The sequence below is a fragment of the Heterodontus francisci genome, chromosome 7, assembly GCF_036365525.1.
Source record: "Heterodontus francisci isolate sHetFra1 chromosome 7, sHetFra1.hap1, whole genome shotgun sequence".
NCBI lineage: Eukaryota > Metazoa > Chordata > Chondrichthyes > Heterodontiformes > Heterodontidae > Heterodontus > Heterodontus francisci.
Window position 1 is genome coordinate 57,960,650 of NC_090377.1, and position 14,546 is coordinate 57,975,195.

The window sequence follows — 14,546 nt, forward strand, 5'->3', positions numbered from 1 at the left end:
GGCCTCTGGGCGGGAAGGCCGTCATCAGCCTATCCCGCCCTGGGAGAATCGGAACTGGGAATCCCAGCGTTGGGTTCCATGGCAGGCGATTCTGCCCCAATTCTCCAGCCCCCCACCACGAAACCCATTGTCTGGATGAGAACAAGATCCAGCCCAACATTTCAGGTCTGTGTGACCTTTCATCAGAACTGCCGTTGCATTGCCGTGGAGTGACAAGGATGGAAAGTGATCATGAAGGCCAAGCGAAGGTACAGCATTTGACCGGTGCTAGTTTGCCCCTCAAATTTATTTCCATCACACTTTCTAATATATTTATTTCGTTGTCATTTTGAAAGTTTAATAATAGATAGTCTTAAGTTTGTTAAGTAGTAATTATAAAATTTATAGATGACATTAAGTTAGGAGGGACAGGAAGCAATGGAGATGGGGGCAGGAATTTGCAAACGGACAGAGACAGACTAAGTGAGTGGACAAAATGCTGACAAATTGAATTAAATTGTATTTGAAGAGAACCTATTTTCAAAGTTATGGGGAAAAGGCTGGGTGTAGGACTAAATTGGGTAGCTCTTTCAAAGAGCCAGCACGGGCACGGTGGGCCAAATGGCCTCCTCTGCACTCTCAGATTCTACGATCCTAATCTGGGCAAATGTAAGTTATCCACTTCAGATGCAATAAAGATAAACTGGAGTATTTTCTTAATGGTGAGAAGCGAGGAACTGGTAGGAGCAAAGACATTTGGGTGCCCAAGTTCACAAATCATTAAAAACTAGCAGAAAGGTACAAGAGGCAATCAAACAAGTTAAAGGTATGTTAGCCTTTATCTCAAAGGGGCTAGAATACAAAAGGGAGGAATTATGCTTCTGCTGTAATGTCTTGTTCAGACCCCATCTGGAGTACTGCATTCAGTTTAGGTGGGGAAATCAAGAACAGTCACCAACATCGCCCACCCATAAGACCGCCTACTTGGTAACTACTTTCATATTATTTCGCGAACCCCCTGGAAAGCCACTACGGGGACCTCAGTTTGAAAACCACGAGTCTAAGAGACTTCGGTTTTGCTTATTAATTCAGTTTCATTAAACTACTTTGATGGAAGAGGCACCAATATTAACTACCCTCAGAATTTCCAAAACAACTGTTTTTCATTTTTGATGTTAGAATTTAGCAAAAACTCGACATTTGCTGTAGCTGACTTCACATCACAAGTCATTTTACAAGTCACTGATCTCACAGACGAAAGCTGTTAAACATCACAGATTCAGCACTTATTGCCAAAATATCTAAATCATAACCATAAATAAATCTTCAAAGGTACTCTTTCAATCAGTCATTCTAGTAATTAACTTACTTATGTATCTAGAATAATGAATAATCCTGAGTTGTTAAACAGTGATGTCAGATGAAATGCTCACATTTGGTAAAATATTCTTAAATAAAAAAGTATGAATTACAAAAGAACAAAAGACACTGCAAATGCACATATTCATTGTATGATGACCAACAGCTTGGTTCAACCCCAAACACAGCTGCAGTGACAGCATACCTGTGCCTACATGAATCATTCTGAATAGTAATACTACCTAAACATTTTTGAAAAATGGAACCAAATACGGTTTTATATGTAATTCTTGTTTCTTTGGTTGTAATAACACAGACATAAAGTGTGGCTTCCTGTGTACCATAATTGAATTGAAACACCTGTCTTCTCAAACTCATGAACAATTTATTACTGTGCAGTCCCACAATGTAATTTAAACTGTCTACAGTTGTAGTCTTCTCAAAAGATTATGTCAGTAATCGGATTAGCAAGATTGCAGTTAATGAATGATGAAAGTATGCACCAGATATTTCTCGAACACATTAAATTAAATACTTTGGAATTCAGCACTTGCCTCATCAGTCATCAGGGTTGCAATCGACCTGCCAATTTCATGATATTGTGGACCTTTACCAAGAGGCCCCAAGAGAATAAACAAAAATCTATGGGGGGAGAAAAGCAGTAAAGTAAGTAAAGTATTCGGAATAATTATCATCATAGAAAATTCTGGTCAGCATTAATTTTCAGTTAAACCTGTCAATTCCACAGGAATACATTTTTTGTTGTTTTGCAGTATGCGTTATTCAATTTGCTGATCATTTATCTTCCCTTATTATTGGTTGTAGATTGTGGTCACATCCAAGTATCAATGGAATGATTTACAGAAAAATGGATATGTACGAATTCAAATGTTGTAATTGGATGATGCTATATCAAGTGAGGGGCAAGTGGCTTATACATTCAACCTGAGCTTGTGATTATAATGCAGCATATATTTACTATCCAAACGCCTTATTTTCTTCAACTTACATTGTTTAGTTTTCTTAATTGAGGAAAAATAAAATTAGCACTTACATTTGACAGAGTTAAAGTCTGCTAGAACTATGGGGAAAGCTGACAACAATCCACCATGAAGAGCACAACACCATTTCGATATATTTTCTACCTTTTGTTGTTACTAAATGAAGTTATACAGAATTACTTAGAAATTGCAGAACAGAAACAGGTTATTTGGTCCGACAGGGTCTATGCCAGTATTTATGCTCCACATGCCTCCTCCCACATTATTTCCTCTCACTGTAACAATATATCCTTCTATTTCTTTCTCTCTCAAGTACTTAACTAGCTTCACCTTAAATTCATTTATAGGATTTGCCTCAACCATTCCATGTGGTAGCAAGTTCCACATTTGCACCACTCTCTGAGAGGTTTCTCCTGAATTCCCTATTGGGTTTATTAGTGACTATCTTACATTTATGGCCCCTAGCTTTGGGCACCCCCCCAGATGGAAATATCTTCTCTATGTCTACCATATCAAACCCCTTCTTGATTTTAAAGATATTTATCAGGCCACCTCCCTGTCTTCTCTTTTCCAGAGTAAGCAGCTGCAGCCTATTCAGTCTCTCCTGGTAGTTATAACCTCTCAGTTCTGGTATCATCCTTGCAAATCATTTTTGCATCTTCTCCCATACTTCTATTTTTTTTTTGCATTATAGAAACCAGAACAGTTCATAGTATTCTAGGGGCTGGATCTTGTTGCCCTCTCAACAACGGGTTCTGTGGCAGGGCGTGGGGGGAGTGGACAATCAGAGCAGCAGCAGCCACCACGGAACCTGACGCCGGGATTGTCAGACCTGATCTTCCTGGGGCCGGGATAGGCCAATGTCAACCTTCCCACCCAGAGGCCAATTGACTTCAAGAATACAGCTTCAGCTGAGGACTACTGGATTTACAGACTGCATGTAAGTTCCATTTATTCTGGACTTTAATCTAACCACCAAATCTGTTTCACTCTATAATCTATTTATGTGTGTGATTCTCGTGTGAATGTATAGCGTATTTTTCGTATTTTAAATCGGGTTAGAGTGTTAAGTATAATAAACTTACCTCTTTCTTGAGTTTAAACCTGTCCAATTGGTTCTTTTGCAATCACTTTAGAGGAAAAAGGTAAAACACTCACTGGAGGTGGTAAGCACAACCACTGTTTTTAAAAAGAAATAAATCCTGTTGTGTTCAAACAAGAGGAAAGGTGAGAGAAGAGCCTGAGAGCCCCTCCTCAGCTGGCCGTAACAGAAACTTATGCTGGGATCTTGCCAGCAACGGCGGTGAGGTGGGGTTGGCAGCCTCTGCCACGCGGGGAGGATGCCTTGGAAAATGAGGCACCCTCCCTGTAGGCTTGGGGGGGTGGTGGGTGGGTCCCTCCTTCAAGGGCAATTTGTGGTCCAAGCAGGAACCCCCGGGAACCACTGTACCCCCTCGGGCCCCTGCCCTGTGGCCTTCCGGACCGGCCCCAGGGACCACGCCTCACCTGTCTCACATCTGGGGTTCCAACACTAGGCCTGGGTCCGAAGCCTCTGCAGTACCGGTAGGGGGCGGGATAACCTGTCTATTAAGTCTTTAAAGGGACGGGATCCTGCCTCCTTAAACTTGCACCCCAAATGGCCTGAGGATCACTCTAGGGGGCAGAAAAAATGTAGAGGGTTCACCCTGCCTTTTTGGCCTGGTGCCAGGAGCCCCACCTCATTCAGCCTAGGTGTGGTTTAATCAAGTTTCTATTCAAGTCTAGCGTAACCTCTATTTAACAAAGCTGTGCAGTAACATTCAGATTAACTGAAAACCATTTCCATTAAATATCTGTAAATCAAACTGGCTGTTCAAATTAATACACAATTTTATTCAATTAAATACATGACTCTTATGTAATTCCATTAGAGCAGTATTGTCAGACAAAAATTTCCACAGACTGCTATGCAATCAGTAAAACAGAAGTACTTCAGCCAGCACGTAGAAAGTCCCACAAGAGAAGGAGCATTACTGGACCTAATCCAAGGGAATGAGGCCAGACAAGTGGTAGAATTGTCAGTGGGGGAGCATTTCGGGGATAGTGACCATAACTCTAAGATTTAAGGTAGTTATGGAAAAGGACAACGATGGACCGGAAAAAAAGGTACTGAATTGGGGGAAGGCTGTTATCAATATGATAAAACAGGATCTGGCCAAAGTGGACTGGGAGCAGCTACTTGCAGGAAAGTCTGCATCAGACCAGTGGGAGCCATTCAAAAAGGAAATAGTGAGAATTCAGGGCCAACATGTTCCCGTAAAGGTAAAGGGTAGGACCAACAAGTCCAGGAAACCCTGGATGTCAAGGGATATAGAGAATTGGATAAGGAAAAAAAGGGAGCCTTATGGCAGATTCAGAGGGCTGTAAACAGCGGAGGCCCTAAAGGAGTATAGAAAGTGTAGGTGGGTACTGAAAAAAGTAATTAGGAGAACAAAGAGGGGGCATGAAAAAACACTGGCGGGCAAGATAAAAGAAACTCCCAAGGCGTTTTATAAGTATATTAAGGGCAAGAGGATAACCAGGGATTGAGTAGGGCCCATTAGGGACCAAAGTGGCAATCTGCGTGTGGAGCCGGAGGAAATAGGTGAGGTGTTAAATGATTACTTTTCATCTGTGTTCACTATGGAGAAGGACGAAGTAGATATAGAGATCAGGGAGCAGGACTGTGATATACTCGAACAAAGTAGCATTGAAAGAGAGGAGGTATCAGCTGTTTTAGCGGGCTTGAAAGTGGATAAATCCCCAAGCCCAGATGAGATGTATTCCAGGCTGTTGTGTGAGGCAAGGGAGGAGATAGCAGGAGCTCTGACACAAATTTTCAAATCCTCTCTGGCCACAGGAGAGGTGCCAGAGGACTGGAGGACAGCAAATGTGGTACCATTATTCAAGAAGAGTAGCAGGGATAAACCAGGTAATTACAGGCCAGTAAGTCTAACATCAGTGGTAGGGAAACTATTGGAAAAAATTCTGAGGGACAGGATTAATCTTCACTTGGAGAGGTGGGGATTAATCAAGAATAGTCAGCATGGCTTTGGCAGGGGGAGACCATGTCTAACAAACTTGATTGAATTTTTCAAGGAGGTGACCAGCTGTGTAGATGAGGGTAAAGCAGTTGGTGTAGTCTACATGGACTTCAGCAAGGCTTTTGATAAGGTCCTGCATGGGAGATTGGTTAAGAAGGTAAGAGCCCATGGGATCCAGGGTAATTTGGCAAATTGGATCCAAAATTGGCTTAGTGGCAGGAGGCAGAGGGTGATGGTCAAGGGTTGTTTTTGCGATTGGAAGCCTGTGACCAGTGGTGCACCGCAGGGATCAGTACTGGGACCCTTGCTGTTTGTAGTATACATTAATAATTTAGACATGAATATTGGAGGTAAATCAGTAAGTTCGCAGATGACATGAAAATTGGTGGTGTCGTAGATAGTAAGGAGGAAAGCCTTAGATTACAGGATGACATAGATTGGTTGGTCAGATGGGCAGAGCAGTGGCAAATGGAATTTAATCCTGAGAAGTGTGAGGTGATGCTTTTTGGGGGGACTAACAAGGCAAGGGAATATACAATGGATGGTAGGACCCTAAGAAGTACAGAGGGTCAGAGGGATGTATCTCTCTATCTATCTATGACCTTGGTGTACTTGTTCATAGATCACTGAAGGCAGCAGCACAGGTAGATAAGGTGGTTGGGAAGGCATATGGAATCCTTGCCTTTATTAGCCAAGGCATAGAATATAAGAGCAGGGAGGTTATGATGGAGCTGTATAAAACGCTTGTTAGGCCACAGCTGGAGTACTGTGTACAGTTCTGGGCACCACACTATAGGAAGGATGTGACTGCACTGGAGACGGTGCAGAGGAGATTCACCAGGATGTTGCCTGGTCTGGAGCATTTCCGCTATGAAGAGAGACTGAAAAGGATAGGGTTGTTTTCCTTAGAGCAGAGAAGGTTGAGGGGGGACCTGATTGAGGTATAGAAAATTATGAGGGGCATAGATAGGGTAGATAGAAAGAAACTTTTTCCCTTAGAGGAGGTGTCAATAATCAGGGGGCATAGATTTAAGGTAAGGGGCAGGAAGTTTAGAGGGGATTTGAGGAAAATAATTTTCACCCAGAGGGTGGTTGGAATCTGGAACACACTGCCTGAAGGTGGTAGAGGCAGAAACCCTCATAACATTTAAGAAGTATTTAGATGAGCACTTGAAACGCAATAGCATACATGGCTATGGGCCAATTGCTTGAAAATGGGATTAGAATAGATAGGTGCTTGATGGCCGGCACGAAGGGCCTGTTTCTGTGTTGTATAACTCTATGACTCAATGACACCTAATCTAAAACAGACTATCATTTGAAACTAAATGTGTCACTTTTTTCATCCACATTTCCTCTCATTTCTTAATGTTTTTGAATTTAATTTCTTTGCCTTGCTTGTCTTTTAGATTGTAATTTCCTGTTCTTTGGCCTTTATGTTTAACACAATACCAGCTCAGCTGAGTCCTGAAATTCATTAAGGAGCCAGCTTTCTTATCTATTTCTGTACAAAGCTGTATTTAATGAAAGTCCAATCCACAGGAGTTCTAATCTAGAGGGTAAATTCAGTAATCCCTCGCTCCCAACCAGGAGCTGTGATCGCGGAGAACATGGGTCAGAGAATCAACGCAACAGTATTGTATCCTAACTCTGGCCTGTGCTTCTACTGAGCACAACTTCCTATTGGGTGTGCTGAAATTAAACTTATATATCACATATCATGTAGCGTGTTAGAATATGAGGGTTTCTGTCAAAAATACTTCCTTCAAACCTGCTGAATGTTTTAAATACAAAAATTAAGTATGAACACTTATCATCTACTTACACCAGTACATAATTATTGAAACTATCACATATATAATTCAGGTCTTTCAGTATTGGCCTGGATTTTACTGTTTTTTTAATTTCGCTCATTGGATGCGAGTGTCGCTGGCATTTGTTGCCCATCCCCAATTGTCTATGAGAAGGTAGTGGTGAGTGAGTGGCAAAGGAACGGTGCTCACTGTTCACAAACTTTTCCTGGACTTATCAGGGGAGATTCCTAATGTCTTTTCCGGTGCTGTGTTCTCTACAGAGGATATGTGGCGAATGTGAACCAAATAAAACCCTGCCACCTTCCCGACTCTACCAAAATTATGTCCAGGGCGGGAAGGCCTGTGAGCGACCTCCTGCCCCGTCACCAATTGAGGCCCTTAACTGGACAATTAAGGCCCAATTAAGAGCCTCATCCTCCCGCCACTGCCACAATTAGCTGTGCACTGGGTCCCCACCACTGCAGGGGAAGCACGGTAGGAAAAACATTGTCGACTGCTTGCCGGCTTTGGTTGGGCGGGGGGGTTCCTTGTTATAAGGCACTTATTGCCTGAATGAGGGACTCTACATCAGGAAAGGGTGGGGGGGGGGGGGGGTCCTGCTGAGAGCCAACCCCCTGCCCTTGCTACCAACCTCCCTACACCCCCCTGCCCCATGACCCCCACCCTACGAGACCCCTCCCGCCCTGACCTACCTATGGCCTGGGTCCAGCACCGCTCCTGGGCCTCAGATAGATGATCAACTGGCAGCAGCCACTACCATCTGAATAGCAAATCCTCACTGAAACGCACGCAGCCAAATCTTGACAGGGGTGGGCTATATAGGTGGGTGGAGGGGTGGGCAGAGTTTCTGTTGGGAAATTCAGAAGCATGTGTTGTTTTGCTTTGACAGGTTCCCTGCCCGGAAGCCAGCTTGACTGACTGGTTTGGCTTCCTGTTGGCTTATCAGGGAGTAATGGGGGCATGGGGAAACTTGGGTGGCTGGGAACCTGTCCTTATCTCCCTTCAACTGCTGAGTTTCCTGAGACCTTGGAAATCTGACCAGCCAGGGCCAAACCTGCAAAGCAATTGAAATCAGAGGCTGCCAGCCTTATTAAAACATTTAAATTGCCACCCCGTCTCCTGGGAATGAATTGATTGTCAGCTTCTCCCCACCATCCCCCCCTTCTCCCATTTCCATTAAACTCAAAAGTGGCAGGGTGGAAGCAGGCTGGGCTGGGTTTGAGATTTTTTTTTAGAGCTTTGACATCTCGCCCAGCCCTAGCTCATCCGTTTTGGAGTGTTATGTTTCAGCCTGCAGAATCCAGACCATGAAGTATAAACCAAGAAATAGAAGTTAGATTAAATGATGTATAGAAAGTAAAATAAAGATTGGGAAACAAATGGGATTAAAAGAGAGAGAGATAAATGAGACAGAAAAAGCAAAAAAAACTTTAATTATTTTTAAAACTTCAACATCAATTTTCTTCCGAAATATAAGACTCCACAATGTACAATTATTTTTTCGGGGCCAGAGAGGTTGTGCATCAATAATTATTATGCCATTAAAAACTCATTTACTCTTGAATGTGCCAGCCTTAACCTTTTCAGTTATTTTTAGTGTGGAACTAGTGCACAACTACAGCAGGTTCACAATGTTGCAGTCATTTCAATGTTGAGTCTATCCGTGAGGACTGCAACAGCACACACTGTGGAGGAGCAAGGTATCTTCTGGATTTCTGTGTTTAACTGCGCATGTGCATACTCAAGAAGTTGCTGTCAGATTTCCTCTGATATAACGGTGACCACTGACAACCACACCATTATTCTTAGGACAGATTCTGGGCCATTGTGTCTATTATGACCTGGACATTGAGGTAAAAGTAACGGTGAGGCTGTCAGCGCTCAACCTTATTAAACAGTAAATCGGACAGCAACCTCCAGCAACCTCACATGCACTGTTAAATGTAGAAACCAGAAAATTACTCCTGCTCCTCCAGAGGCTTCCTATGCGGGTATTGTGCTGAGAAACTTGGCATTCAAATACATGGAAGGACGTGAAGTTGAGGTACTTTTATTTATTTTTTTTATTTATTTAGAGATACAGCACTGAAACAGGCCCTTCAGCCCACCGAGTCTGTGCTGACCAACAACCACCCATTTATACTAATCTTACATTAACCTCATATTCCTACCACATCCCCACAATTCCCCTACCACCTACCTATACTAGGGGCAATTTATAATGGCCAATTTACTTATCAACCTGCAAGTCTTTGGCTGTGGGAGGAAACCGGAGCACCTGGCGAAAACCCATGCAGTCACAGGGAGAACTTGCAAACTCTGCACAGGCAGTACCCAGAATTGAACCCGGGTCCCTGGAGCTGTGAGGCTGCGGTGCTAACCACTGCGCCACCCTTATTTGATAGATATCCACTAAACACGCCAGAAAAGGGCTTATCCATTGAAGCATAAATAATTTTTTGACATGTCTTAATTACTGCCAAACTGCTCTAGCCCTGAAAATTTACTTTTACAAGTATGAATTTTTGTCAGTTTCCTTAAATCATACTGCTTCTTTTACAGTTTAATACAATAAGAGGAAGAAACTTAATGCTGTATTCAAAAGAAAAATTAAATAATAAAAATTAACAAAGTCTGCTTCTGTCTGACACAAGTTTAACCAATTACATACTGTTCATTAAGGTGTAGTAATTTTGTGAGTTAGCATTAATAAAGCAGATACCAACTTTTCCCATGGTCAATTTGCCTATAGGACTAAATAATTTAAGATGCTGACTTGATGTTTATGAATTCCTTGTTTGTTAGGCAACAAATAGAGATTGTGGATATTTACTCAAGATTTATTGGATTGTCAAATGGCAATAACTGTGCACAGCTTGTCTAAAAGCAGCAGAAGCAGCGACTGAGGTGACTGCAGAAAAGAAAATTCTTCACAGAACTCATTAAAAAGAAATATTTCAATGAGCAGAGCAGCATGTGTCTAGCATCGGGTGTTTCTTTACCAGAAACTTTAGAGGAAGAGGTGGAGGAGCAACATGGGAAATGGACATTTAGGACCCACGACTACCCAGTGCTGTATGAATATCATTGACGTTCCCCTTAACTGGACCTCAGAGAGGAACAATCCATACAAGGGTTGTGCCTCAAAATGAATGTGATCTTTGACCTGTGCAGCTGCTGTAAACAGACCTGAATTCATGGAATAACACCTGGATGGCACTTTCAGTGAAAGTGATGGCTGCTTTAAATTTCCATGTCACTGGCTGCAATTTTACGCCCCCCCCCCCCCCCCACCCCCTACACACAAGAACGGGCTGGTCACAGGGGGGTTGTAAAACTGAGTGAGAGGCAGTGGGTGCCATTCCCAATGCCTTCCCACACCCGCTGCAATTTTACCAGGGGTGGCAGTGGTGAGAAACAGTCCGCCCCAAGCCAATCAAGGCCCTGAAGTGGCTAATTAACTGCCACTTAAGGACCTCCTCCAACCGCCGCTGGTATTTTACCTTAGTACCTGGCGGCCTCTTTGTGAGCTGGGGGGGGCCCTCTTAATCAGACACCCTCTGCCCCACAGAGGGACCCCTTGAAGCTCCAACGACCACCACATAAATAAAGTCCCCCCCACTTCCCAACAAACCCCCCCCTTGCCTTGCCGGGGCCAGACCAATTGTTCCTGACGAGGCCCCAAAACTCACCTTTCTTCCGGGACCATGTCCACGATCCTGCTGTGTCTGGGTGCAGTCCCAGCAGTGGCCACCGCTGACAGTGGCACTCCTGCGACTGAGAGCTGCCAGGCCGCTGATTGGCCGGCAGCTCTTGGTGGCAGGACTTCCTGCCTCAGACAGGTGGAAGTCTCACCCAAGTCCAATTCAGGGCCTAGGGAGAATAAAATCCTGGCGTAGCTCCCCAGGCCTGGCAGAGACAGGCTCGCCCCCGACTTTTTGGCCGGTGGGCAGGGCCTCCCACCCAATGTAAAATTCTGGCCATTGGGTCCTACCAGGCACTAGCAGGATGCACAAATTAGATTGGTCAATGTCATGATGACAACTGAGTGTTATGCAGCTTTGCATATTAGATACAATATGGTACTCACATATTAGATACAATACAGTACTCACATATCAGATACAATACGGTACATGCTGTACTAAGGAGGTCATCTGAGCTGGGGGTTCAAGATCATATAGCACATGTTGAAGGACTGTATCTGTCAACTGAAGATGGCGGATTAAAGTATGTGAAGTAAGTTACATCTCAGCCTTGCTAAGTATCAATACTGGAGGATCCGACAGTCAGGATCCAGATCATTGCCAAAACACTGTAGTAACAGAAGCCCTCTTCTATCATACATTTGCAAACATTAAGTTGAAAACCAACATAAAACACCAGAGAGAGAGGCAGACTTAAATTTTCTAGATTTTGGCATTCCACAAGTCCAATGCTTCAATGATTTCATTCAGCTCACCAGTTTTGTACCTGGCAGTGCCCGGCCTTTTATCAAGAAAGGGTTATTACATCTTAGTGCACAGATGGTGCATGACCCACCAGAAAAAAATCATGCAATGTAAGCCTATTTTCCAGATGTACTCATGGCACATTCTTCAACAAGGAAATTAATAGCTTCCCAACTGTTTGAGGGGGGAAAATACAAGATAGGCCCCTGGGAGATGGGGATTGTTTGCTCCAAATGTTGATGACAGCTCAGTGGAACTCCTGCCCATCCCAACAAACAGTCTCCCATTATGCAGATGCACGAGGTAGGAGCAGGCTATTTAAAATAATATTTCCTACACTTAGGAAACTGTGTGACCAAATTGCATGAGAAAGAGAGAAAGACATGTACTTATATAACGCTTTCATGACCTCAGTGTTGTGTGTGTACATCTTTAAGAGGTGTGGCTACAAGATTGCGTTAATCATGTAACAGCACCATGTAGTGGAGCCTGGTTTCCAATCGTCTCGGCCATCCCTGCCATTGAACAAAGACCTTGCTTCACTCGGACCGTGTGGTAGTCGATGTGCAGCGGCCAACCCATGTTAAAAGAATCCACGAGCTGGCATCTTGCACCCCCTCAAAACAACCCTGGACTAGAAGAAAGTCATCCTCATTTCCAAAGGACTGCCTAAGAAGATGATGTAGCACATCGAAATATAGAAACAATGACAATAGGAGCAGGAGTAGGCCATTCGGCCCTTCGAGCCTGCTCTGCCATTCATTATGATCATGACTGATCATCCAACTCAGTAACCTGTTACCACTTTCTCCCCACACCCTTTGATCCCTTTAGACCCAAGAGCTATATTTAACTCCTTCTTGAAAACATACAATGTTTTGGCCTCAACTGCTTTCTCTGGTAGTGAATTCCACAGGCTCACCACTCTCTGGGTGTAGAAATTTCTCCTCATCCCAGTCCTGAAAGGTTTACCCCATATCCTTAGACTATGACCCCTGGTTCTGGACTTCCCCACCATCGGGAACATCCTTCCTGCATCTACCCTGTCAGGTCCTGTTACAGTTTTATAGGTTTCTATGAGATTCCCCCCTCACTCTTCTGAACTCCAGCGAATATATTCCTAACTGACTCAATCTCTCCTTATACGTCAGTCCCGCCATCCCAGGAATCAGTCTGGTAAACCTTGGCTGCACTCCCTCTATAGCAAGAACATCCTTCCTCAGATAAGGAGACAAAAATTCCACCTGTGGCCTCACCAAGGCCCTGTATTATTGCAGAAAGACATTTTTTTTGCTACCAAAGTGGATAACCTCACATTTATCTACATTATACTGCATCTGCCATGCATTAGCCCACTCACTCAACTTGTCCAAATCACCCTGAAGCCTCTCTGCATCCTCTTCACAACTCACCCTCCCACCCAGTTTTGTGTCATCTGCAAATTTGGAGATATTACATTTAGTTCCCTCATCTAAATCATTAATATATATTGTGAATAGCTGGGGTCCCCTACTAGTCACTGCCTGCCATTCGGAAAAAGACCCATTATCCCTACTCTTTGTTTTCTGTCCGCCAACCAATTTTCTATCCATCGCAATACACTACCCCCAATCCATGCGCTTCAATTTTACACGCTAATCTCTTATGTGGGACTTTGTCGAAAGCCTTCTGAAAGTCCAAATAAACCACATCCACTAGCTCCCCTTCAGCAACTCTACTAGTTACATCCTCGAAGAATTCTAGTAGATTTGTCAAGCATGCATTCCCTTTCGTAAATCCATGCTGACTCTGCCCGATTCTACCACTGTTCTCTAAGTGCTCTGCTATAAAATCGTTGATAATTTTCCCCACTACCGTCAGGCTGACTGGTCTATAATTCCCTGCTTTCTCTCTACCTCCCTTTTTAAATAGTGGGGTTACATTAGCTACCATCCAATCTGTAGGAACTGTTCCAGAGTCTATAGAATCTTGGAAGATGACCACCAATGCATCCACTATTTCTAGGGCCACTTCCTTGAGTACTCTGGGATGCACACCACATGATTCTGAGTGGTAGGCAGTCTTGAAGAAACATCTGTACAGTAAACATCTCAATATACTAGCTGCTCTCTCAGTACTCAATAAATATAACATATTGTGTTACTGGTCCCATCTGGAGTGGTCAGTCTTTGTGTACAGTCTCTACTAACAGAGGTTCAAGGAACATGCAACACTCAGGATATTCCAAATACTGCCATTGCAAGGGCATATGGCTGCTTGCCAAAGGGGACCTGCAACAGCCAACTATGGGAAAAGAATTATGTGGAATATGAACCTCTTACAACACAGCTGCATGTGCCTGGAGTACAATGAGCACTCATCAATCCTTGATGCTACAAGCAGGACAGACAGCAGATATGTTTAAACAAAGAAATTGTTTTCAGCTCCATCCCATCGACTCCCACACCACCACCCCGCCACCCAACCCAACACCAAAAACTCCACTTGCTAACCACTGAATCATAGAAATTTACAGCACAGGTGGATGCCATTCGGCCCATCATATCTGCACCAGACGGCAAGTAGCTATCCAGCCTAATCCCACTTTCCAGCTTTTGGTCCAAAGCCTTGTAGGTTACAGTACTTCAAGTGCATATTGTTGCAACCAGGTGAGAAAGGAGTCTAGGGTTCCCTCTCAGCCTTTACCTAGTCTTACCGTAAGATGGTTTAAGTTTAAACACACTGTGTTTTTAGTTCCCCCTTGGTGAATCCTTGTTCACTGCTTTCCAAATATAATGCAAAGAAACCAGCACAAACAGGTTTTCGTAGGTTTAAAGAAGAAAGGTTGAAATTTATTAAACTTAACCTCGAATTCGGTTAACACCACAACACGCCCACACT

At 43.6% G+C, this 14,546-nt stretch overlaps 1 protein-coding gene across 1 annotated transcript in view; it reads right to left on the reverse strand.

The window, feature by feature from the left end:
* Positions 1-14,546, reverse strand: part of LOC137372380 (sodium-driven chloride bicarbonate exchanger-like) — a 274,810-nt gene that overhangs the window by 94,565 nt on the left and 165,699 nt on the right. Inside the window, exon 10 of the mRNA XM_068036269.1 lies at positions 1,893-1,980. Coding sequence (XP_067892370.1) covers positions 1,893-1,980 — 88 coding nt within the window. The remainder of the gene's footprint in view (positions 1-1,892; positions 1,981-14,546) is intronic.